At 47.7% G+C, this 25,210-nt stretch overlaps 1 protein-coding gene across 2 annotated transcripts in view; it reads right to left on the minus strand.

Moving 5' to 3' along the window:
• The window catches only part of CAMSAP2 (calmodulin regulated spectrin associated protein family member 2), a 97,674-nt gene that overhangs the window by 67,190 nt on the left and 5,274 nt on the right, over positions 1-25,210 (minus strand). For both annotated transcript variants that reach the window (XM_025285290.3, XM_025285289.3), the window contains exon 2: positions 8,103-8,362. In XM_025285290.3, coding sequence (XP_025141075.3) covers positions 8,103-8,362 — 260 coding nt within the window. The remainder of the gene's footprint in view (positions 1-8,102; positions 8,363-25,210) is intronic.

Here is a 25,210-nt window from a genome sequence, read left to right on the forward strand (position 1 = left end):
AACAGACTGGTTCCAAATAGGAAAAGGAGCACGTCAAGGCTGTATATTGTCACCCTGCTTATTTAACTGATATGCAGAGTACATCATGAGAAACGCTGGGCTGGAAGAAGCACAAGCTGGAATCAAGATTGCCGGGAGAAATATCAATAACCTCAGATATGCAGATGACACCACCCTTATGGCAGAAAGTGAAGAGGAACTCAAAAGCCTCTTGATGAAAGTCAAAGAGGAAAGTGAAAAAGTTGGCTTAAATCTCAACATTCAGAAAACGAAGATCATGGCATCTGGTCCTATCACTTCATGGGAAATAGATGGGCAAACAGTGGAAACAGTGTCAGACTTTATTTTTTTGGGCTCCAAAATCACTGCAGATGGTGACTGCAGCCATGAAATTAAAAGACGCTTCCTCCTTGGAAGGAAAGTTATGACCAACCTAGATAGCATATTCAAAAGCAGAGACATTACTTTGCCAAGAAAGGTTCGTCTAGTCAAGGCTATGGTTTGTCCTGTGGTCATGTATGGATGTGAGAGTTGGACTGGGAAGGCTGAGCGCCAAAGAATCGATGCTTTTGAACTTTGGTGTTGGAGAAGACTCTTGAGAGTCCCTTGGACTGCAAGGAGATCCAACCAGTCCATTCTGAAGGAGATCAGCCCTGGGATTTCTTTGGAAGGAATGATGCTAAAGCTGAAACTCTAGTACTTTGGCCACCTCATTCGAAGAGTTGACTCACTGGAAAAGACTCTGATGCTGGGAGGGATTGGGGGAAGGAGGAGAAGGGGACGACAGAGGATGAGATGGCTGGATGGCATCACTGACTGGATGGACGTAAGTTTGAGTGAACTCTGGGAGTTGGTGATAGACAGGGAGGCTTGGCATGCTGCGATTCATGGGGTCGCAAAGAGTCGGACACGACTGAGAGACTGAACTGAACTGAACTGAACTGAAAGCTCAAATGCGGGAACTAGAAAGCACCAGGTGATGGTGTGAGGAGGGGGGCCCCTGGGAGGGGATAGGTAGGGGCCCCAGGAGGCTTCCTCCCTTCCCCCAGGAGGTCACAGCAGGGGACTGGCAGCCTACAACCCAGAAGCGGCCTCAGCAACACCGGGCCATGATGACTCCCTGGCCTTGGCCCCCTAGCCTCCAGATCAGCGCCAGGGGATAAGCTCTGGTTGTTTATAAGCAGAGCCTGTGGGACTCTGCTGCAGCCCAGAGAGACCTGGCCCCGTCCAGCCAGCCTCCCCTGTGCTCAGTTTCCCACGTGCTCCTCTCACCACGTTCCTCTTGGCGGCCACACACCCTTCTCATGGAGGGGCACCCTGCTTCATGCTGACAGTTTCTGCCAGGCTCCCCAGAAGTGATGCAGAGCAAAATCCACAAGGACGAGAACAGGGGTGGCAGCACAGCGTGTGCAGGAAGAACACGCACCAGGTCAGGGGTCGGGGGGGGGGGTCGGGGCGGCCGCTGCACCGCCAGGAGCTAGTCTCCAAAGTCTATACCAGCTCACGATGCAGCTCAATCCCGAAGGAACACACACCCAGGCAAAAGTGGGCAGGCGGCCGACACAGACATTTCTCCAAGGAAGACACACAGATGGCCAAGAGGCAGATGAAAAGATGCTTAACCGCACTAATTATTAGAGAAATGCAAATCAAAACTACTATGAGGTATTACCCCACATGGGTCAGAATGGCCATTATCAAAAAATACACAAACAACAAAGGCTGGAGAGAAGGAAACCCTCCCACGTTGTTGGTGGGAACGTAAACCAGTGCAGCGGCTATGGACTGCACCGTGGAGGCTCCTCCAAAAGCTAAATACAGAACCACCACGTGACCCGGCAGTTCCACTCCCGGGCATAGAAATACCCGGGGAAAAACTGGGCTCGAAAGGATCCGTGCACCCCAACATTCACAGCAGCGCTACACACAACGGTTAAGACACAGAAGCAACCTACAGGTCCTCTGGCAGACAAATGGATAATGAAGACGTGGGGGGCACAACGACGGACTGTTAGCCACTAAAGACAACGACATGATGCCACTGGCCGCAATGCGCATGGACCCGGGGATCATCGTACCAAGGGGAGTCAGACAGAGAAAGACAAGTATCATCTGACATCACTTATATGTAGAACCTAAAAAAAATGATCCAGATGGACTGACTGACAGAACAGAAACAGACTTAAAGAATGAATTTACAGTCACCAAGGTGGGAGGGTGCAGGGAGGAACACACACAAAGAGTCACCTCGATTCCAGCTCAGCAACGCTCCTCCGGCACCCCCACAGCCTCCATGCTCGCTCCCCAGCCCGATGCTGCCCTGCCTGGTGTGGAGCCATCCCCTCCAGGATGAAGGGCACGCGGGGTCATGGTGCCCATCCTCATCCAGTGCTCCGGCCTCAGTGCTCGTCGTCTCTGGACACGTACCCGGGCTGAAGCTGCACTCCAACAGCACACTCCCACACACCAGCTGCACCTCTGTGCCCGCTCGGAAGCCCCTTCACAGCCATTAAGACTCAGCCCAAGAGCAGGAGCGAGTCTGGAGCCCCTACACTCCTGAAACACACGTATTGTAAGTTGCTTGTTTCTCTAACCTCCAGGAGAATGCGAGTCTCTGGAGGACAGAAGCTCCTCCCAGTCACAGTACGTAATACAGAGTATGTGGCAGAAGTGCTGTTAATAAACTGAAAAAAATTAACAGATGGCCTGACTTCAGGTTTATTATAAACATAAAGGTTTTGTGAGGTCATCTGGTAAAATGAACACACATTCAACAAGTTATTTCTAGGAGAAAGTAATCTGGAGTTCTAAATAAAATAAACGCTAAGTCAAATGTAAAAAAAATGGTTATATCAAAAGATAATGTGACTTTGAGCCTTGAAATACTAATGGAATCCAAACCAGGTCCATGATTCATGGAACAGAAATACCAAGCACTATGCGTGAAGAAAATCCTGTTCAACAAATGCCAGGAGAATTTAGAATAATTTTTCACAGATAAGCTCTGCTCATAGTTTGCAAGACATTATTCTACACGGGTGACTAGAAATAAGTCCTTCCTCAACCACTACTGTAATAAATCTTACATTTATATAATCCTCTTTCTCTAAAGGGCAATTTTTAAACTTCTTACATGGGGAAAGGTTTTTCAAACTCCTACATGGGTAAGTGACTGAGTTCCAGCGACGGAGGCGCCATGGGGACCCCAGAGCAGCAGTGGGCCAGTGTGCTGGAGGGGCAGCAGGGGGGAGGGCGGGCGGGCGGGGCCGCTCTTCGCTTGTTTGCCGCAGGCAGGAAACACAAGCCAGGCACCGCTACTGGCACAGCAAACCCCCAGGAAAAGAGCACGAAAACGTATTCCATGACCCTGTAATGCACAAGAGTTAAAAATCCCAACTCGGGCTCACAGCCTCTGCAACCGGCCGATTATCCAGACTCATCTCACACGTGTCCCCCGCGCAGGGGCCGATGTCACTCGTGACGCTCAGCCTGCAGAGCCCAAACTGCGTCGGGAACTTCTTCAGCCTGCCGCCCCTCACGGATCCCTTCCCACCCACGGAAACCCCATGAATCACTCAGCCCCGACGCCTTTCCTCACCAGCCGGCAGCAATTACCACACCCGCCTGTAGGATCCCAATGCTACGGCTTAAACTCCCACGGGGAGCACCTATTTCATGCTAACAAGCATTTTTCCAGTCTTCTTTCTCTCTGGATTCTAAGGTCCACATCATCCAAGTGCAGGCATCCGTGGTCAGGAGAATGTGGATGACAAAACACGATAAAGTAACACTCCTTTACTTGCAGGAATAGCCTTCCTGAGGGTAAACAGATGTTTCCATCATCCCTCTGTTTTAAACACAGCTTCACTGGTCTTACACCACAACAAGGCAGGGTAATGGATAGTGTGAGTGTGTGTGTGAGTGTTTGTGTGTGAGTCGCTCAGTCGTGTTCGACTGTTTGTGACCCCATGGACTGTAGCCCACCAGGCTCCTCTGTCCATGGGATTCTCCAGGCAAGAATACTGGAGTGGGTTGCCATGGCCTCCTCCAGGGGACCTTCCTGACCCAGGGAACGAACCCTGGTCTACACTGCAGGTGGATGCTTTATCACCTGAGCCACCAGGGAAGCCCTAATGGATAGTACCAGAGATGCATTATAATTTTTTAGCTTATATTGTGTGAATACCCCAAACATCCATTAAAGCAATGCTGACAGTTTACCGAGAGAACATGTCATGCCTTCCTTATCAAATGATCGATCAGCACACTTTAGTTCCCATTAAGCAGAGTACTAAAGCTCTCTCTGGTACTAATTAAAACAAAGCACTTCAAAATAAAATTTTTCTTTATATGACTGCTTCAAAACAAGATCTGATTAAGTAATAAAGGTTATTTTATAAACCAAACATGAAAATCAATCTCATTATTTCACATCACACATACTATATACATTTACTTTAATAGAGCTTTATGAATATCAACTCTTTTTCCTATATATGCAAACATGACTGGAAAGCTGATTTATAACCAAGAGTTTGATTCATAACCAGTCTACAGTTTACACAGCATGAAACCAAATATTTAAGTGCTCAAATTTGCTTTGGATTACAGCATTATAAATTAGAAAGTCAGAGTTTTAGCTCATTCAGATTCTAATTCTAGTCTTGCTACTAAATAACAGCGCTACCCTAGCCAAATTGCTTAACCTCTAAATTCTAAGTATTACATATTTGAAATGACTCTGGAGTAGATCAAATTTCAAATTTCTCAGATCACATTCTTGATCTTAGAAGTCACTCTGAACACTTGTTAAAAATACATGTCCCAGGGACTTGCCGGGTGGTCCAGAGGTTAAGACTCCATGCTTCCACTACATGGACATGAGTTTGATCCCTGCTTGGGGACCCTGAATGCCTCAAGGTGCCTTGACCCCTCTTCTAAGGCCCCACGTTAGCAGCTCTACATGGAGGGCCAGGAAGTCTGTGTTCAAAGTCCCCCTGGACTGTGTTCCCCCAGGCTGGTCGCAACTGGCAAGTTTTCTACTACACACAGGTCAGCTCTGATCTCTAAGGCTCTTTACAGCTATGAAATTCATAGAATTTAAGATTTTATGACACGGATCAAATCCATCAGCCCAATCTGATGATATCAAACGCAGTACACATGCAACTTCATTTTGTTGCAGAGGAAAGTTCAAAAGCTACAAGTCCCATCTGGCTCCACTTGCTACAAGTCCCTCAACTTCCATGTCCTCCTACGTACCAGTACTTGTGTGGACAGATAACCTGAGAGATGACCTGACTCGGGTTAGGACGTGCTGTGGTTCCAGGGTGCACAAGTCGCCGACTGGAGCACCGACATCAGGTCTCGGAGCCTGCGCCTCCCGCCCAGCGACTGTGCACGCACTGCATCTGGGCTCTGCTCACGGATGTGGGGCAGGCACGCGCACGTCACGGTTCAGCCCTTCCGCCAACCTTACAGACTACAACTATGCCCTGAATAACGGCTAACACACATCCTAACTATTGAAAAACACACTTCCTGACAATACTTTTCCATTGACGTAAATATAGAAGAGCGTATTTCACAGGCTGCACTCTCACCATCTGTCTTTAAAGTCCACTCAGATGGAGAGAGATACTCCCCAACCGGTGCTCTCACTTTTGCTTTAAAAAAAAAGGCATTTCCTTCAACCCCCACCCAGCCCAAGCTGACCACCTCTGTTCAGCGAGCCCACCTCACACGCACAGTGACGTTTCTGCGGCCGCCACATATTCCCCAAGAGGCTGCGAGGCGGCATGCAGAAATGAGGCTCCGACCGAGACAGTCTAGAGGTGGGAGTCTAGAGGTGGGAGGCGGGCGGGGGCCAGTGTAGCAGTGCAGTTACACGTACTAGTTTCCACTACACTTCTCAAAATGCAGGACCAGGGTGTTGATTCTTATTACTCTAAAACCAAAAAGAATGGTTTCTTAAGAAACAAAGTTTTTACTAGTACTCTTAAGAAATTTTCTCACACAGGTCTTAGAAAAATAGTAATAGCACAATATCATCAATCAAAACTTCACAGCAACTGGAAAACCTTAAATCAAGTTGTAAGAAAAACTGAAAGTATACAATGAAAACACAGATCAGTAGGTGCAACACAGCAAGGGGGAAATGATGTGGTCCAGCATGAGTGTCTGAGGCCCACAAACAGAAGCCAGACCCAGAGAAGCAGGGGCCATACCCTTTACATCACGTTCCTTAAACCTCAGCTCCTGGAAAGTGAAAGTGAAGTGAAAGTCGCTCAGTCCTGTCTGACTCTTTTTGACGCCATGGACTATACAGTCCATGGCACTCTCCAGGCCAGCATACTGGACTGGGTAGCCTTTCCCTTCTCCAGAGATCGAACCCAGGTCTCCCACATTGCAGGTGGATTCTTTACCAGCTGAGCCACAAGGGAATCCCAAGAATACTGGAGTGGGTAGCCTATCCCTCTCCAGCGGATCTTCCCGACCCAGGAACCAAACTGGGGTCTCCTGCAACGCAGGCGGATTCTTTACCAACTGAGCTATCAGGGAAGCCCTCAATTCCTGGAGTCAGATTTAACAGCAAGATCAATGCAGAGTGAAAGTAACCTGATGGGAATGCAAGAGCAGTCTACCAAACCTGCACCGCCACACACTCAAGCTGCACTAGGAAAAGTAATGAAGGAAGCGTGGTGAGTCTGCTCCACTCTTATTAGAGAGGACCCAGAACAGACAACCTCCTCTGAGAAGGAGCAGGTCCTGTGACGCGCACCGCCGGCACCTGAGAGAACTGGCACTGGGCAGACCCTGATGCAGACTCGGCACAGGGACACGCTCGTAGCCACCCCCTCGGCCTGAGCAGGAAGCAAAAGCAGTCAGAGCAGGAGTGTCCACCCAGTGCAGTGACTCCAGAGAGCGGACAGTGAGCTACTGCAGGGCCCCCTGAGCAGAGTTCTGCTCAGCCCTGGGGCCTGCAAGCTGCTCACGGGCGCCATGCAGGTGTGCAAACCTCGGACAGAACCGTGAGGTGAACCTGCCGCCGTCAACAGAAGGCCACAATCTCCCAGCTGACAAGAAACATTCTTAGTTTTCCTCAATGATTCTGCAGTTTAATAAATCTATTACTAAATTTATTAACTAAAGTTTTCTCGAGACGTTATTCTCCATTTCTTGAAAGTAATAAAAAGAGGTTGTTTTAAAGAAGGAAAACAGGCAGAAAGCAAAGGTAGGTCAATCAGCTCTTCTAGTGCTATATTTGGTAAACTAACTTTCCCTCATCTTTCTTCAGTCTCATAATTTCATATAGTCTTCTACATATACCTCTCTTCTCTCCTCCAAGGAAGACAACCAGTCTCATACGAGAGCCTGATCTAATCCAACGTGCGAATAAGTCACTGTTCCAATACCATTCTCGACGCCCAGGATTTTGTAAACGCGAGTTCAAGCCGTACCACAGACTGACGCAGGACACGCCGAACTCCAGCACTTGCGTGTCTCCGGAGCTGCGGGGAGGAAGGGCACGCCTGCTCGACCCAGGCCAGCACACAGCCCTGCACTGCGTGTTCTCCACAAGAATGCGTTCTTGGTTGCTAAATAAACTCAAATACTGAGCACACAGAAATCTACCAAGAGGTCATTCACGCATATAAACGAGCACTCACCACTCCCACCTCTTTCCCAAGAAGACAAGGATGCCCTTTACATCTCCTAAAGTCTCTGGGATGGAAAAAAGTAAGCTTTTAAAATGAAAAAAAAAAAAAAAAAAAAAAAAATCACTTTAGTAGGAAATTATGTGATTGTTTCTCCCAAGTATTAGAATGGGACCAAACATTCCAAAATAGTTCATTACACTCTTCCTTAACCAGATCTCTTTGCTATACACCTGAAACACAACACTGTAAACCAATCATACTTCAATTCTTAAAAAACAAATCTTCAATTTGAAAATGAGGTTTATGAGGAAAAAGATAATTGTTAAACTCCAGGCAGAGATGGCAGTGCAACCGTAAAGCCTAGGTCCCTCTGCTGCGTAACACACGCCACGCTCAGAAGCACACATGTCAAACGCCATCGGCGTGGCCGCGAAGACTCACCATCTGGATGGGCTTCTTGTGCAAGTCTCGCTCTGTCACCAGCTTCTCTTGGTCGGTGACATAGAGGCCCTTCTGAGCTAGGGCCTGGATGACGGCGTCATGGCCCAACAGGGGCTTCGCAGCATCGCTCCTGAGGATGAGGCTCCCGGCGCGGCAGTACAGCTCGGCGGAGAGCAGCAGGCCAACCACGGGTGGCTTGATGTGCTCCTGGTCATACTGGTCCGTGTAGAATGGCTCTCGGAGCTCCTCTGGCACATTCTCTACATAGATTAAGGGGGAAACGTTCTTACAAGATTTGTATAAAAGAAACACAGTTTATTTAATAGCATCACTTATGTCGTAAAAGATTTCTTTTAGAAACAACAATAACCCTTTAACTGAACAGATGATTTATTTGACCATGGCAGACAGTCTGGAATGAGAAAGAGAGAGAACCTTCCTTTACGGAAGATACTGTCCGAGTACATCACGAAAGCCACCGCCAAGCATCAAGGAGAAATGCCTCCTGAGCCCAGCAACTCGGGAGAAAGCACTCCCACGTGTGCACTCGGACACGCAGAATGAGGGCAAGATTCCCAAAAGCCCGTGCCAGTGAATCCCCTCCCATCCAAGCGGCCAACCAGGAAAGGCGGCTAACAGCCGTTTCAGGGACCCTAGGCCTCGACACCTGAGAGTGTAACATCGCCTGCCCACCGTCTGCTGTCCCCTTGCCTCCCACCGCTGGCCTCTCCCGCCCTGTCGGGGGCAGTTAGAGCTGAGGTTCAAGGACAACCACCCTCAAATGTCCCGAACGCCAGAAAACCCTGTTGCTACACTACCCCCATGACCACCTCCGTCCGACCCCACTGAAGCCCTCCTGGGTGCCTGACCGATCTGCCCCAGGGAGACAGACGGGCAGCTGAGCAACGGGACCTGTCTCTGAGTGTCTCTCTGGAGGGCAGGCCACTCCCCGGGAAGAAGGCCCGGCGAAAACGAGCGTCGACCCCCGCCCCGAGGAAAGGCGGGCATCTGAGCAGCAGGCTCACATGGAGCCGCAGCCACAGGACGTGGGCAGCCACCAGCCAGGCCTCGTCTACCTTCTCTGGAGAGTCAGGGTTCACGGCCACCCACTGCCGACTTCAGGAGCTTCCTGAAGAGGCAGCTTTAGTGTAAGCTCAGGAATGTCACAGCATGAACAGAAGTCCAAAGAGCGTATTCACAAGTATTAATATACTCTGTAGCAATTTTTTACCTTAAAGCTTTTGAAAAGTCCAATCATTTAGAAAAATATTTTCATCAAATAACAGTATTATAATTACTGCACATTTATTTTACATACCAGTATGGGTTCTGGGGAATTTAAGGATTTAGAAATAATCTCTACACCCAAGGACCTAATAATTTACAAATAGTCTAGACAGATCAAGTTTATCAATTCAGAAACTGGAGACAACAGTAAGCAACAAACAACCCAGCACAAAATGAGAGAGACCAAGTGTGTGCTTCAAGTTCAAAGCAGTAAGCACCACGGCAGGCTTAGCCACCTGCATCCAGAAAAACAGGAGGGGAAGAGCAAGCAGAAACTGCAATCACAGGGTAAAGAGGGTCTCTAAACAGGAGGGGGAAGAGGAAGACAGAAGACCGAACAACTCGGCAGAGAAAGGGTTCCAGTAGGAGGACAGAAATGGTACAGACCTAACTGAAGCAGAAGATATTAAGAAGAGGTGACAAGAATACACAGGAACTGTACAAAAAAGATCTTCATGACCCAGATAATCCTGATGGTGTGATCACTCACCTAGAGCTAGACATCCTGGAATGTGAAGTCAAGTGGGCCTTAGGAAGCATCATTACAAACAAAGCTAGTGGAGGTGATGGAATTCCAGTTGAACTACTCCAAATCCTGAAAGATGATGCTGTGAAAGTGCTGCACTCAATATGCCAACAAATCTGGAAAACTCAGCAGTGGCCATAGGACTGGAAAAGGTCAGTTTTCATTCCAATCCCAAAGAAAGGCAATGTTAAAGAATGCTCAAACTACCACACAATTGCACTCATCTCACACGCTAGTAATGTAATGCTCAAAATTCTCCAAGCCAGGATTCAACAGTATGTGAACCATGAACTTCCAGATGTTCAAGCTGGTTTTAGAAAAGGCAGAGGAACCAGAGATCAAATTGCCAACATCTGCTGGATCATCAAAAAAGCAAGAGAGTTCCAGAAAAACATCTTTTTCTGCTTTAATGACTATTGCAAAGCCTCTGTGTGGATCTTAACAAACTGAGGAGAATTCTGAAAGAGATGGGAATACCAGACCACCTGACCTGCCTCCTGAGAAATCTGTATGCAGGTCAGAAAGCAACAGTTAGAACTGGACATAGAACAACAGACTGGTTCCAAATAGGAAAAGGAGCACGTCAAGGCTGTATATTGTCACCCTACTTATTTAACTGATATGCAGAGTACATCATGAGAAATGCTGGGCTGGAAGAAGCACAAGCTGGAATCAAGATTGCCGGGAGAAATATCAATAACCTCAGATATGCAGATGACACCACCCTTATGGCAGAAAGTGAAGAGGAACTCAAAAGCCTCTTGATGAAAGTCAAAGAGGAGAGTGAAAAAGTTGGCTTAAAACTCAACATTCAGAAAACTAAGATTGTGGCATCCAGTCCCATCACTTCATGGCAAATAGATGGAGAAACAGTGGAAACAGTGACAGACTTTATTTCTGGGGGCTCCAAAATCACTGCAGATGGTGACTGCAGCCATGAATTAAAAGATGCTTGCTCCTTAGAAGAAAAGTTATGATCAACCTAGCTGCTGCTGTTGCTAAGTCACTTCTGTCGTGTCCAACCCTGTGAGACCCCATAGACGGCAGCCTACCAGGCTCCCCCGTCCCTGGGATTCTTCAGGCAAGAACACTGGAGTGGGTTGCTATTTCCTTCTCCAATGCATATTAAAAAGCAGAGACATTACTTTGCCAACAAAGGTCCATCTAGTCAAAGCTATGGTTTTTCCAGTAGTCATATATGGATGTGAGAGTTGGACTATAAAGAAAGCTGAGTGCCAAAGAATTGATGCTTTTGAACTGTGGTGTTGGAGAAGACTCTTGAGAGTCCCTTGGACTGCAAGGAGATCCAATCAGTCCATCCTGAAGGAAATCAGCCTTGAATATTCATTGGAAGGGCTGATGCTGAAGCTGAAACTCCAATATTTTGGCCACCTGATGCGAAGAGCTGACTCACTGGAAAAGACCCTGATGCTGGGAAAAACTGAAGGTGGGAGGAGAAGGGGATGACAGAGGAGGAGATGGCTGGATGGCATCATTGACTCAGTGAACGTGAGTTTGGGTAAACTCCGGGAGTTGGTGACGGACAGGGAGGCCTGGTGTGCTGCAGTCTATGGGGTCACAAAGAGCCAGACACGACTGAGCTACTGAACTGAACAAGGAACTGCAAACAGTTTTATAGGAGGAAAGTGACCCATTATGACTGATGTCTGGGGACAGTTAATCTAGTATTCAATACTGATGGTGATAAAAATCAGAGACAGAAGTCTGCAGACACTAAGAAATGACACGGGAAGGAGGCAGGGCAGCAACGCCAACAGGAAGGGAAGGACAGGGACAAAGCCTGAGGGCCCAGGCACAGAGCAGAGAGAAGGGGCCAGACGGCACCCAGAGGTGATCAAGGCAAGAGGCACATCACTAACAGAGGAAGGGAAACCAGAGGTAGCATCTGCTCCAGAAGCAGGACCGTGACCTTAGCTCCAGACACGCTGAGTTTGGAACAACAGCAAAAATACCCAAGTGGAAATATGGGAAAGGCAAGTGGGGATACTGGACTGTGGAAAGAGGTCAAGAGTAGCTAGACCAATTTGGGATTTTGGAGACATCTAAAAATATCATCCTCATTTAATAATTGAAAACTCTCCCCTTCCTTCAGAGCTGCATTAACCAGCTGTGAGCCAGCCTTAAACCTGACAGACTCTGCAGGGTGATGGTAAGCTCTGTCATAAACTACAGAATGCAGGGTCAGTGTTCATTTAAATTCCTGTATCCCAGGAACTAAACGGAAGCTACTAGTAGAACAAACTTAAAAGTGAAATCATTTGATTTTAAGATTATTATAAAATGTATACATGATAGATTTTTTTCTACAACAATGAAAACTGACCATTACAGGTGACTTGCTACCTAAACACCAGTTGTGCAAACTGACTGCTTACCATCAGTTTACAAACTTCACCACACTGTACATCCAATTACATTTACATACTGCATTCACATTCTTCCCCACCCATGAGCTTTATTACAACTTGGTGAAACTGTCAAACCAGACAATATACAGATAAATATTAGGACTGTGTTAATAACAACAGAATGGGAAAGATTAGAGATCTCTTCAAGAAAATTAGAGATACCAAGGGAACATTTCATGCAAAAATGGGCTTGATAAAAGACAGAAATGGTAGGGACCTAACAGAAGCAGAAGATATTAAGAAGACGTGGCAAGAATACACAGAAGAACTGTACAAAAAAGATCTTCATGACCAAGATAATCACGATGATGTGATCACTCAACTAGAGCAGATATCCTGGAATGTGAAGTCAAGTAGGCCTTAGAAAGCATCACTACGAACAAAGCTAGTGGAGGTGATGGAATTCCAGTTGAGCTATTTCAAATCCTGAAAGATTATGCTGTGAAAGTGCTACACTGGATATGCCAGCAAATTTGGAAAACTCAGCAGTGGCCACGGGACTGGAAAAGGTCAGTTTTCATTCCAATCCCAAAGAAAGGCAATGCTAAAGAATGCTCAAACTACCACACAATAGCACTCATCTCACATACTAGTAAAGTAATGCTCAAAATTCTCCAAGCTAGGCTTCAGTAATACGTGAACCGTGAACTTCCAGATGTTCAAGCTGGTTTTAGAAAAGGCAGAAGAACCAGAAATCAAATTGCCAACATCCGCTGGATCATCAAAAAAGCAAGAGAGTTCCAGAAAAACATCTATTTTTGATTTATTGACTATGCCAAAGCCTTTGACTGTGTGGATCACAATAAACTGTGGAAAATTCTGAAAGAGATGGGAATACCAGACCACCTGACCTGCCTCTTGAGAAACCTATATGCAGGTCAGGAAGCACCAGTTAGAACTGGACATGGAACAACAGACTGGTTCCAAATAGGAAAAGGAGCACGTCAAGGCTGTATATTGTCACCCTGTTTATTTAACTTCTATGCAGAGTACATCATGAGAAATGCTGGGCTGGAAGAAGCACAAGCTGGAATCAAGATTGCCGGGAGAAATATCAATAACCTCAGATACGCAGATGATACCACCCTTACGGCAGAAAGTGAAGAGGAACTGAAAAGCCTCTTGATGAAAGTGAAAGAGGAGAGTGAAAAAATTGGTTTAAATCTCAACATTCAGAAAACGAAGATCATGGCATCTGGTCCCATCACTTCATGGGAAATAGATGGGGAAACAGTGTCAGACTTTATTTTTTTGGGCTCCAAAATCACTGCAGATGGTGACTGCAGCCATGAAATTAAAAGACGCTTCCTCCTTGGAAGGAAAGTTATGACCAACCTAGATAGCATATTCAAAAGCAGAGACATTACTTTGCCAACAAGGTCCATGTAGTCAAGGCTATGGTTTTTCCAGGAGTCATGTGTGGATGTGAGAGTTGGACTGTGAAGAAGGCTGAGCACCGAAAAATTGATGCTTTTGAACTGTGGTGTTGGAGAAGACTCTTGAGAGTCCCTTGGGCTGCAAGAAGATCCAACCAGTCCATTCTGAAGGAGATCAGTCCTGGGATTTCTTTGGAAGGAATGATGCTAAAGCTGAAACTCTAGTACTTTGGCCACCTCATGAGAAGAGTTGACTCGCTGGGAGGGATTGGGGGCAAGAGGAGAAGGGGATGACAGACGATGAGATGGCTGGATGGCATCACTGACTGGATGGACGTGAGTCTGAGTGAACTCCGGGAGTTCGTGATGGACAAGGAGGCCTGACGTGCTGCAATTCGTGGGGTCGCAAAGAGTCGGACACGACTGAGCGGCTGGGCTGAGCTGGGCTGAGCCTCAATCAGGGCTGTTACATGCGAGCACTGTCATCAGCACGCATGCTGTCTTTCAATACGAACATCCTCGTCCCTGTGTTACACATAAGGAACTCAAGAAAGGCGTTGTGCCACAGGCACACAGCTGATAATGCAGAGTCTTAACTCTAAACTGTGTAGCTACACAGATTCAAAAATAACGACGGTCTGCCAGGATCACCAAACTGGAAGGTAGAAGAGGACAGCTTAGGGGTTATTTTCATTGTGCTATGATGTACCCACAAGTCTAAGTTATGAAAGTGTAAGTTTCAAAAAATTTCAAGGCAAGGAAAAGGGAAAGGACCAATAGGAAGTCTCAGAATGTTTTAAGAATATGACAAAAACAGATCATTCCATCCCTAAAGAATGTAAAACTGCATACCGAGTATTGTAAAGTAGGTCACCTTTAAGAACAAGACTTCAAGAACTGCGTATGCTGAAAAGACAAGGTCAAAAATGTCTATCATTTTGCAGACAGTACAAAACTGTCATTCTTTAAAACAACAGTTTGGAGTTTGTATCACATTTTAAAACAAATGAACTGAAACTGCATATTAGAAAATAAATAGGCAAAATCAAAATTAAGAAGTTTCACCCTCCCCCTCATCTCCAGAGTACAAGAAGATAAGAAATTAATACTTGAAAAAACTGAAACTCCACTCCCAGAATTGCAAAGGGGAAGAGACAAATTTTTCTTGAGTACCAGGACTTAAGCGAGAACCTACCACGCTCATGTTACTATAAATAAATCCTGGCTAGAGCAGGGCTTTGAAACTCACAACCGCCTAAGAGGCCTGGGCACCGGCAGAGAGCACAGCCGTGGTCCTGCTCAGGGCCCTTCCCCGCAGAGCTGAGTCAGCACTAGTAACCGCCGCACCCACACCCAGCAAGCGACTCGGAGCTCCCTGAACAGTGGCTGCCCGGGTGGCATGCTGCTGCTGCTGCTGCTGCTGTGTCGCTTCAGTCGTGTCCGACTCTGTGCGACCCCAGAGACGGCAGCCCACCAGGCCCCACCGTCCCTGGGATTCTCCAGGCAGGAGGACTGGAGTGGGGTGCCACTGCCTTCTCCCTAGGGGAGTACATTTCAGAAATGTCACTACTTAGCCAGGGGAATGCTGCCTTAATTTCCAAATCTAAAAACTGTGTCTAAGACAATTACTAAGACAGAATTTGTGAGTATCAAAAACTCCAAGTGAAAGTAAACCCTAGACCCTGAACTCTAAATTAACCAAAAGACACAAAAATGATCAGTAATATTAAAAAAAAAAATTCCTAGTACCAGTAATCAAAGATTAAGTTACAAAGAGTCTGCCTATCAAAATGACGAATTGTTGCTAAACCCACTGTTGACAAGAAGGGACTCACCCAGGCCCAGGTCTCTTATTCCCACGACTCACACCGCAGCAGCTCAGTGCCCCATGCACGTGGAGCATGCAATGGACATCTGATCGTTCAAAACGTTACTTTGTAAAATTTTAGTCATTGGCCTTGTTCTAAAGATATGCACAGATTTCAAATTTCCCCTCAAGTCCCAGATTCTGCACTAGCAATCCCAATTTACTCCTTCTATCTGCTTTGAAAGCCCTGAGAATTCCCTCTAGGCCACCTGACTTCTGCAGCGGCATTCCCTCTTAAAACCTGAGTCGTTTTCAGTTAGCCTAATTCACCAGCAGCAGGAGGCAGCATGGCAGAGTGGGGAAGGCTGGTGCTCTGGAGCCCTGTCTTACTTGATGGGGGCCCGAGTGCGGTCATCCCCTCCCTGAGTTGAGGCCACCTCCCGCTGCCCACATGTCAGGTGTCTGCCTCCCTGGCTCTGGACCTCAACCTCTGCCCCTCCGGGCCGGCCAGCGGGCCACAGACACTGAGTCTCTGGGCTCCATGCCACCCAGTTGGCCCTCATCCTCCCACGGGAGCTGTGAGCCGTCATCCCCAGACCCCCCTTCCCATCGGTCAACCTGTTCTCATGACTGCTGTCCCATGATATCCGGGTCTGCTATTCCCTCCACGCCGCAGCCTCTAGGAGAGTGGGCCCTTCCCCATCCTTGGCATCAGCACCCAGAAGGGCGCCTGGAGCACAGCACGGGCAGGGGGCTCCCCGTCCCTCCACACAGCACCCCAGGTGTGAAGTCCCCACCCACCCCTCCCACTGCCCTGAGAGACACAAGAGCCTCTTCCAAGCTGCAGATCCTCACCAGCCTCTAGGACGCAGGGAACCTCAACCCTAAGACCAGAGCCAGGTTCCTGGGCGACAGGGGAAGTAACGCACATGGCAAGGGGAATGTGAGGGCGAGCTCCGTGGAGCTGGCCTCGGATGGGAAGTGTCAGCGTGAGCACACGCGTGACATGCACCTGTGACGGCGACAGAGCGCCCGAGCCGCGGGTCACGCCTGCGGAACCCCAGCGGCAGCAAGAGCACGCCTTCATCCTGGTCTCTAAGACTCTCCCACGAAAGTAACCAGGACTCCTCAAGAAATGGCTGCTTCCTCCCGAGCTGGAACAGCAAAGTACACGCTCAGCTAAGAATGCGTGCGCGCGCATGCCAAGAAGTATCAGAGCCAACAAATGAGGGGACTGTGTCAGCTCGCAGGACTCCGCTGGAAGGAGATTCCAATCAGCCAAACCTAAGACAATCTGAACATCAAATAAATAATGACAACAAACGACTATAACCCACTTGAATAAACAAGAATGTCCATCCTGATGTAAGCAAATAAATGAATAAGTGCGTGAAAGAAAAAGAAGGGAAAACTCTTCCTTGTAGCAGAATACCAACTAAAAATGGGATACAGTAAATAGGGTAATAACTGACTCAAGCAAGAATCACTGTGGGTGCTAAGTCAGTGGGCCAAAGTTTGATGAAGAGGATGTTTCAAATTATCTCCCCGCAAATTGCTTCTTAATTAAAAAAGGAAAACAATAATTTAACAGTGGAGAAAAGTAGCAGATACCACCTGAAGCAAGAGATCAAAGTCTGGAGTTGCCTGGTGGCACAGTGGATAAGAACCTACTTGCCAATGCAGGGGACACGGGTTCGATCCCTGGTCTGGGAAGATTCCACACGCTGAGGAGGAACCACTAAGCCCTGCACCACAACTCCTGAAGCCTGCACGCTCCAGGGCCCTCGAGACACATCCACTGACCCCACGTACTACAGCTACTGAGGCTCGTGCAGCGAGAGCCCGTGCTCCTCAACGAGAGAAGCACTGTGACTAGAGCGCCCACAGGCAGCAACAAAGACCCAGCGCGATCAAAAAGAAACAATTTTTTTTTTAAGAGAGAGATTAAAGTCCACCTCGCCAACCACATGCACACCGCGTGCCTCTGACACGACCACTGGAAACACAGCGCCCTTCTGCGGTCACCCTGCCCGATCTGCTTGACTTGACTCTATCATGAAGACACGCTGACAGACCCAAATCGAAGGCCCTTCTGTAAAATAAGTGGCCTTCAGTTTTTCTAAGATAAAAACCCATTTTAATAAAGGAAACAAACGGGCACTGCAGGCTCAGACAGTCCGGGGGTGCTGAGAGCTGGGACTTCCCACGTCTCCCCCGCCCCCAGCCATCTTATCCTGGGAGCACAGAGGGTGGGGGACCAGAGTGCGGGGCTGCCTGGCGGTTTCCCTCAGGTGCCTCCTGGGTGTCCTGACCCAGGACCCCAGGAAGGTAGGGCAGGTGCCAGGCAGGGGGCACCAAGGTGCACCTGCCACCAGAGAGACAGGGAAGAGAGAAGGGGCAGTGGAGGGGGTGCGGGTAAGGAGGGAGGGGAAAGAGAGGAGATGTCAGAGGACAAGAGGGAAGAAAGCCAAAGACAACGGGCTGGCAGCAGGTGCTGGGAGGGGTGCAGGGAAGTGTCTCAGCTCCAGGTCTCCATCGCCTCTTGTCCGGGGCAGGGTTCTGTGCACTGGTCCTTCTTACTGCCTGGGGCTCCCGCTGGGACACTGCCAGCAGCCAGACCCCGTCACGAGGGGCAGAGGACCAGGGGGCGGGGGGCGGCCCTGAGGGGACCAGCCTCCTCGTGCAAAGATACCGCACCCAAGGCAGGGACCTGACGCCCAGCCCTGCACGCGGCAGGGTGTGCAGGCTTCACCACGCCAGCATCGTGATGACAAGGACAGACTGACAAGCCATCCAGGTTACAGAGCTGACAGAGACAAGCCAATTAAACGCGATGCATGATCCCGGGTGGCTCCGGGAAGAGAAAAAAGTGGCAACAAAGGACACTAAGACAATGGCAAAGTTGAACGCGGGATTAGATGATATAATGGCGAGCTAAATTTCCCAATTCTTAAAATTTTCAGATTATCTGAGACTTACTGTTCATCTTAGGAGACAGCCTGAAGCATTTAGGGGTAGAGGATACAGTGTCTCTAATTCATTAGACGCTTACTCCTTGGAAGGAAAGTTATGACCAACCTAGATAGCATATTCAAAAGCAGAGACATTACTTTGCCAACAAAGGTTCGTCTAGTCAAGGCTATGGTTTTTCCTGTGGTCATGTATGGATGGGAGAGTTGGACTGTGAAGAAGGCTGAGCACCAAAGAGTTGATGCTTTTGAACTGTGGTGTTGGAGAAGACTCTTGAGAGTCCCTTGGACTGCAAGGACATCCAACAAGTCCATTCTGAAGGAGATCAGCCCTGGGATTTCTTTGGAAGGAATGATGCTAAAGCTGAAACTCCAGTACTTTGGCCACCTCATGCGAAGAGTTGACTCATTGGAAAAGACTCTGATGCTGGGAGGGATTGGGGGCAGGAGGAGAAGAGGACGACAGAGGATGAGATGGCTGGATGGCATCACTGACTCGATGGACGTGAGTCTCAGTGAACTCCAGGAGTTGGTGATGGACAGGGAGGCCTGGCGTGCTATGACTCATGGGGTCGCAAAGAGTTGGACACGACTGAGTGACTGATCTGATCTGATGTATATATACATACATACACGTGTACTTGTGTCAGGGAAAGGGAAAGAATCATAGAACAAATGGGACAGAATGTCAACAACGGGTAACTCTGGGTGACGGGTATTGGGGAACTCCTACTATTTCTAGACATTTGACATTATGCTGAGAAAAGTCATGAAACCTCCAAACGCCCCAAATCAGCCTTCTCCCAGTGTTCCTCACATCACAGACCCACAGCACCTTCCAAGTGCACAAGCCTGGGGCCTGGGCATCATCACTGCCGCCTCCCAGTCCCTCAAGCCCCAGATCAGACCCACCACCACGCCCAACCCAAAGCCCTCCCTTCTCACAGTCTCAACGCACACCTCCCAGTCCCGCTCGCAGGACTCTGCATCTGACCTACAACACAGCTGTAGTCACAGTTCGAAAGCGTCCATTTTTCGGTCCTCAGCATCAGTTCTCTCCGACATTTGTCTCTGCAATGTTCACTCTTGCCCCGATCCAAGCCATTCTCTACTGTAGCCAGCGTCTGCTTCTTTCCTGTGGGCAAACTTGATCAGGTGACACACCACACCAAGCCTTAGGGCTTTCGATGATGTTCAACTTCTTCAAGGACTCAGCACCTTCCTCTGACCCCCAGGAAAGTGGCCCAGGCTTGCCTGCATCCCTGGATCGTGCAGAGCCTCTGCTGGCCACGCAGCCTCGGGACCACGCTCCTGTCCCCTCACAGCCTCTGACACCCCGGTCACCACAGCTCAAAGTGCTCTTTCTCCCTACTCTTCACTCCCTTCCAGATTCTCAGGGGCCACTGACCCATCACTTTGGTCCAATTTCCCCTCAGTAAGCAGCAAGAACAGAGCAGTTTTCCTGCCTCTCCTTTACCTTAGAAAATGCACTTTTACTTTAAAGACTATTCGGTTCTACTAAAAAAAATGCATAGGTTTGTAAGATACATGCGAAAACTTTAAAGATATTTGAAGTATAGGTAACTACTAGGAAATAAAAAGTCTGTTAGCCATAGACAGAACTCAAGGAATGTATCGCATAAAGGTAAGTGGTGAGCAGCAATGTACACAGAAAGGCAATGCTGTTGTTCAGTTGCTCAATCGTGTCCGATGCTTTCCGACCCTGTGGACTACAGCACACTAGGCTTCCCTGTCCTTCACTGCCTCCCTGAGTTTGCTCAAACTCATGCCCATCATGTCAGTGATGCCATCCAACCATCTCATCCCTCTGCCGCCCTCTTCTGCCTTCACTTTTTCCCAGCATGAGGGTCTTTTCCAATGAGTCAGGTCTTCGCATCAGGTGGCCAGAGTATTTCAGCTTAAGCTTTAGCATCAGTCCTTCCAATGAATATTCAGGACTGATTTCCTTTAGGATTGACTGGTTTGATCTCCTTACTGTCGAAGGGACTGTCAAGAGTCTTCTCCAACACCACAGTTCAAAAGCATCAATTGTTCAGTGCTCAGCCTTCTTTATGGTCCAACTCTCACATCCGTACATGACTACTGCAAAAATTATAGCTTTGAAGTATATGGATTTTGGTCAGCAAAGTGATGTCTCTGCTTTTTAATATGCTGTCTAGGTTTGTCGTAGCTTCCCTTCCAAGCAGCAAGTGTCTTTTTTAATTTCATAGCTGCAGTCACCATCCACAGTGATTTTGAAGTCCAAGAAAATAAAGTCTGTCACTGTTTCCACTTTTTCCTCTTCTATTTGCCATGAAGTGATGGGACCATATGCCACGATCTTAGTTTTTTAAATGTTGAGTTTTAAGCCAGCTTTCTCACTTTCCTCTTTCACCCTCATCAAGAGGGTCTTTAGTTCCTCTTCACTTTTTGCCATTAAGGTAGTATCATCTGTATATCTGACATTTTTGATATTTCTCCCAGAAATCTTGATTTCAGCTCATGATTCATCCAGCGGGGCATTTTGCATGATGTATTCTGCATATAAGTTAAATAAGCAGGGTGACAATATACAGCCTTGACGTACTCCTTTCCCAATTTGGAACCAGTCAGTTGTTCCATGTCTGGTTCTAACTGTTGCTTCTTGAGCCACATACAGGTTTCTCAGGAGGCAGGTAAGGTGGTCTAGCATTCCCAACTCTTTAAGAATTTTCAATGAAGCAGATTTTTCCTGGAACTCCCTTGCTTTCTCCGTGATCCAACGGATGTTGCCAATTTGATTTCTGGTTCCTCTGTCTCTTCTAAACCCAGCTTGTCCATTTCGAAGTTCTTGGCGTGGGCGCTACTGAAGCCTAGTGTGAGGGATTCTGAGTGCGCTAGCATGTGAAATGCGTGCAACCGTACCATCGTGTGAACGCTCTTTGGCCTCGCCCTTCTTCGGGCCTAAAATGAAAACTGACCTTCTCCGGTCCTGTGGCCACTGATGAGTTTTCCAAATTTGCTGGCATACTCAGTGCAGTACTTTAACAGCATCGCCTTTTAGGATTTTAAATAGCTCAGCTGGAATTCTATAAATATTTATGATAATTAAATATGCATGAGACTAAACAAACAACAGGCAACGAACACTACATATACATGAACACTTCACAGTCTGAATGCTTAACAAGCCACCCATTGGTGATACTCACTCTGGCCTATGCATCCTCTGCCCTAGGAGCATGAGACCCACTCTGATTCAGCAGGCTTCCCGACGTGCCTGACGCGTGGGGAAGCTGTGGCAGGCATGCTGTCCCTTGCCTCCCTGATGGAGCGAGCATGTGGCCTGCGTCACTGTGGGCCTCCGTGTTCCAACCTCGGCTCCGACTGGTGTGACCACACCATCTGTAGGTGAGGCTGCTGTAGCAGAAAGTGGTGGACGAAGCTCAGGACGGAGCGCAGGGGCCCACTTTGTCCTACATGTGTCAACCCACCCCACCTCTGCCCTCGCTTCTGTCGACTGATTTAACAAGCCATGTGACATAAGCACTCTGATCTGGTTTGTGAGCTTTTCTGCTCCATGACCTTTGGGGTGGGTGCCTGGCAGTGCACTTGGAGGCTAGGGTTCATCGAGGACATTTCCCCCAGGGTACCCAGACACTTAATTCAGGGAAGAATATTCCAAGTAACAAATGAAGAAGTCATGGCAGAAAGAGAAATAACGAGACATTAAGTGCCTCCTGGTGGAAGTACAAAAATCTATGAAGCATGCAAAAGAAAAAAATCAAACATGAATCCATTTAATTCTCTAAATTTAGCTGTCAGTATATAAGAAATACAAGGGGCCAAAAAAAAAAGGGAAGAGAGAGAGAGAGAAAATTGTAAAGATGGCCCTAATTCGATACTGACTGGAACAAATGAACTGGAAGACAAAGAATGAAAATATGAGGGTGAGGCAGAGCGGTGTGATGATGGCAGGACCTCAGTCACATTTAAAAAGGAAGCCCCTCCATAACGGGGGACACACGCACCCCAGTGCTCACGGCTGCACTACTCACAACGGCCAAGACGTGGAAGCAGCCTAGGTGTCCGTCGACAGAGGAACGGATTAAGAAGATGTGGCACATATATCCCAGGGAGTATGACTCATCCATAGAAAGGAATGAAATTGTGTCTTTGCAGAGACATGGATGGACCTAGAGACCATCACACAAAGTGAAGTAAGTCAGAAAGAGAAAAATATTGTACTGTAACGCATATATATGGAATCCAGAAAAACGGTACAGGTGAACCTATTTACAAAGAGAAACAGAGACACAGACATAGAGACAAACACAAGGGCACTAAGGACGGGAGGGGAGGGGTGGATGAACTGGGAGACTGGGGTGGACACACACACACTATGGATACCACGCATAAAACAGGTAACCACTGAGGCCTGCTGTGAGCACGGGGAGCTCTGTTCAGTGCTCTGTGCATAGCAGGAACCAACGCAACACTGCCAAGCAACTAAACACCAGTAAAAAAAGAAAGGGAGCCCCCGACTTCTGGAGACACTCGTACATTTATTGATGAAATGACTGGATGGCAGGGATTTGCTTCAAATGATGGGCAAGGGGACAGATAAATCAAGGTTGGCCACGAGCTGTTGACTGTGGAGGTTGGGTAAAGAGTACATGGAAGTTTCCTGCTGATGTATATACCTGAGATCTCCTCTCATTGAGCAGCTTTGTCTGTTTAAAGAGAAAGAAGGGTGTAAGAGAAGAGCGGACCACTTTCTGTGATGCTGGGAAGAGCCCTGGCCTGTGTGGGACGTGAGAGGACCCTGGAGTAGGGGCCATTCCTAAGTAAAAAAAAAAAAAAAGAAAAATCTCTCTTAACACTCCCCACAATATCATCTTTCCTTCTCTGTGTCCAGCTGACTTCCCACTAAATCTGCCTTCTGTACCTCTGGACTCATGAATCTATGCCTGTCTCACCTCTTCAAAAAATATGAGGTATCAAAAGTAAAATTTCAAGGACTTACAGTCAAGCCCTCTAAAACCCATAAAATAAAGTGGAGACAGCTTTAAAAAAAAAAAAAAAAAAAAGATAGTTCTGCTGTTCAGAACCTGTTAAAATACAAAATTCTACAAAATGCACCAGAGAAAAATTTACAAGTCAGCAATCTCGTAATTTGAATGTCATTTAAAAAAAAATGAGAGAGAATGGAAAACAAGAAGCTGAGAGAGAATCTTGAAAGAAGTGGTAAAATGCCAGCAGAAAAAAATGAAACCGTCTACTTTGAAGCTTTCCTTTGCTGAGGACAAATGCCATTTCAGATATATTTTATTTCAAGCCTAAAGTACTTAAAAATTGCTCGTACTCCCCTTTTTAGAGCTAGAAAGTCGTTTGAAGGAGTGAGCTGGGAGTGGGTGCTGCTGAACTCCTATGACGCACAGGCTGCTGCCCAACAAGGAAGAATCCATCCCGCCCTGCTGCAGCAGGGACCCCTGCCTCATAGTTGTAAATGAAGAAACATAGTATCTACTTAATAGGGTCATTCTCAGAATTAAAAAAATAATGCATATAAAATGCTCAAAACTATACCTGACACAAAGTATGTGTTCAATAAATTATAGTGGCTTTCTAAAAAAAATCTAATGTGCCTAGGATAATTTACTTATCTACTAAATAAATACCAAATTCCTTAATGTGGCCTCTCGAGCAATCCCAGCTTACCTTTCAAGCTGGATCTCTTGCACTCAGCGGAGGCCTCCTGCAAGCTCAGGTCTCTGCCGCTGCACCGACACCGCTCTGGGCCCCCTGCCTGCACGCGCACGGTGGGCTCCGCCTGCCCCGCCTCCTCTCCACTGCCGGCCCCCTCCCTGGTCCCCACCATCTCCACTGCCCCGGCTTTCTTCACAGACCGCTGGGAATGCTACTGCCCACCACAGCGCCCCCAGCTCCTTCCCTTCCCCAGGGCACTGGCCAGTCACGCAGCTCCAGGATTTCGCCTGAACTCTGCTACGGTTACACACTGACCACACCTCTGTACTACAGCACAAGCTGTCAGAAGACAGGCCCGATTTATACCCCTGCAGCCTCTGACCCAGCTAAGAAGACCACCCACTGGAAAATTTCCCCTTCCAGGGCCTCAGTGTTTTTACACTTTCTTTTTTCCCTTCCAGGGCCTCAGTGTTTTTACACTTTCTTAATTCTCCCCCTAACTTGGATTGCTCTAATTCCGACTTCTCTTCCTCAGCCTCCTCCCGAAACTATTCTCAGTGTTCATGACCCTAGATTCTGTCTCAAATCTTCTCTCCCTCTATGTCTCATCTCCTTCCCAGTTCAATGACACTTCATACACAGAAGATTCCCAAATTGCTATTTTGTAGCCTCGCCTGGTCAACCCTCCTCCATACCCACATTTACAGCTGCCTACCTTATTGGATTTCTCAGATAACATGTTGGCCAACACATTAAGTTCAAGGTTCCCCAAAACAAAGCTGACTTCCCCTTCCCACTGGCCGCTCCCTGCTCAGCCAATGGCACCTGACTCACCCTCTCAGTCACCGACAGCAAAGCTCAAGTAACGCGGTTCTCCTTACAACCTCAAGTGACCTCGCCCCCTCCCCAGGCATTCCAAATTCAGCCCTTTAGAAACACCAGGGACTAGGTCTCAGCAGTGTTTTTTCTACCTTTGCCTCTTTTCCATGAATCCGACTCCTACCCATACAGGACAGTGGTAAAGAG

This window comes from Bubalus bubalis, chromosome 5, assembly GCF_019923935.1.
Source record: "Bubalus bubalis isolate 160015118507 breed Murrah chromosome 5, NDDB_SH_1, whole genome shotgun sequence".
Classification (NCBI taxonomy): Eukaryota; Metazoa; Chordata; class Mammalia; order Artiodactyla; family Bovidae; genus Bubalus; species Bubalus bubalis.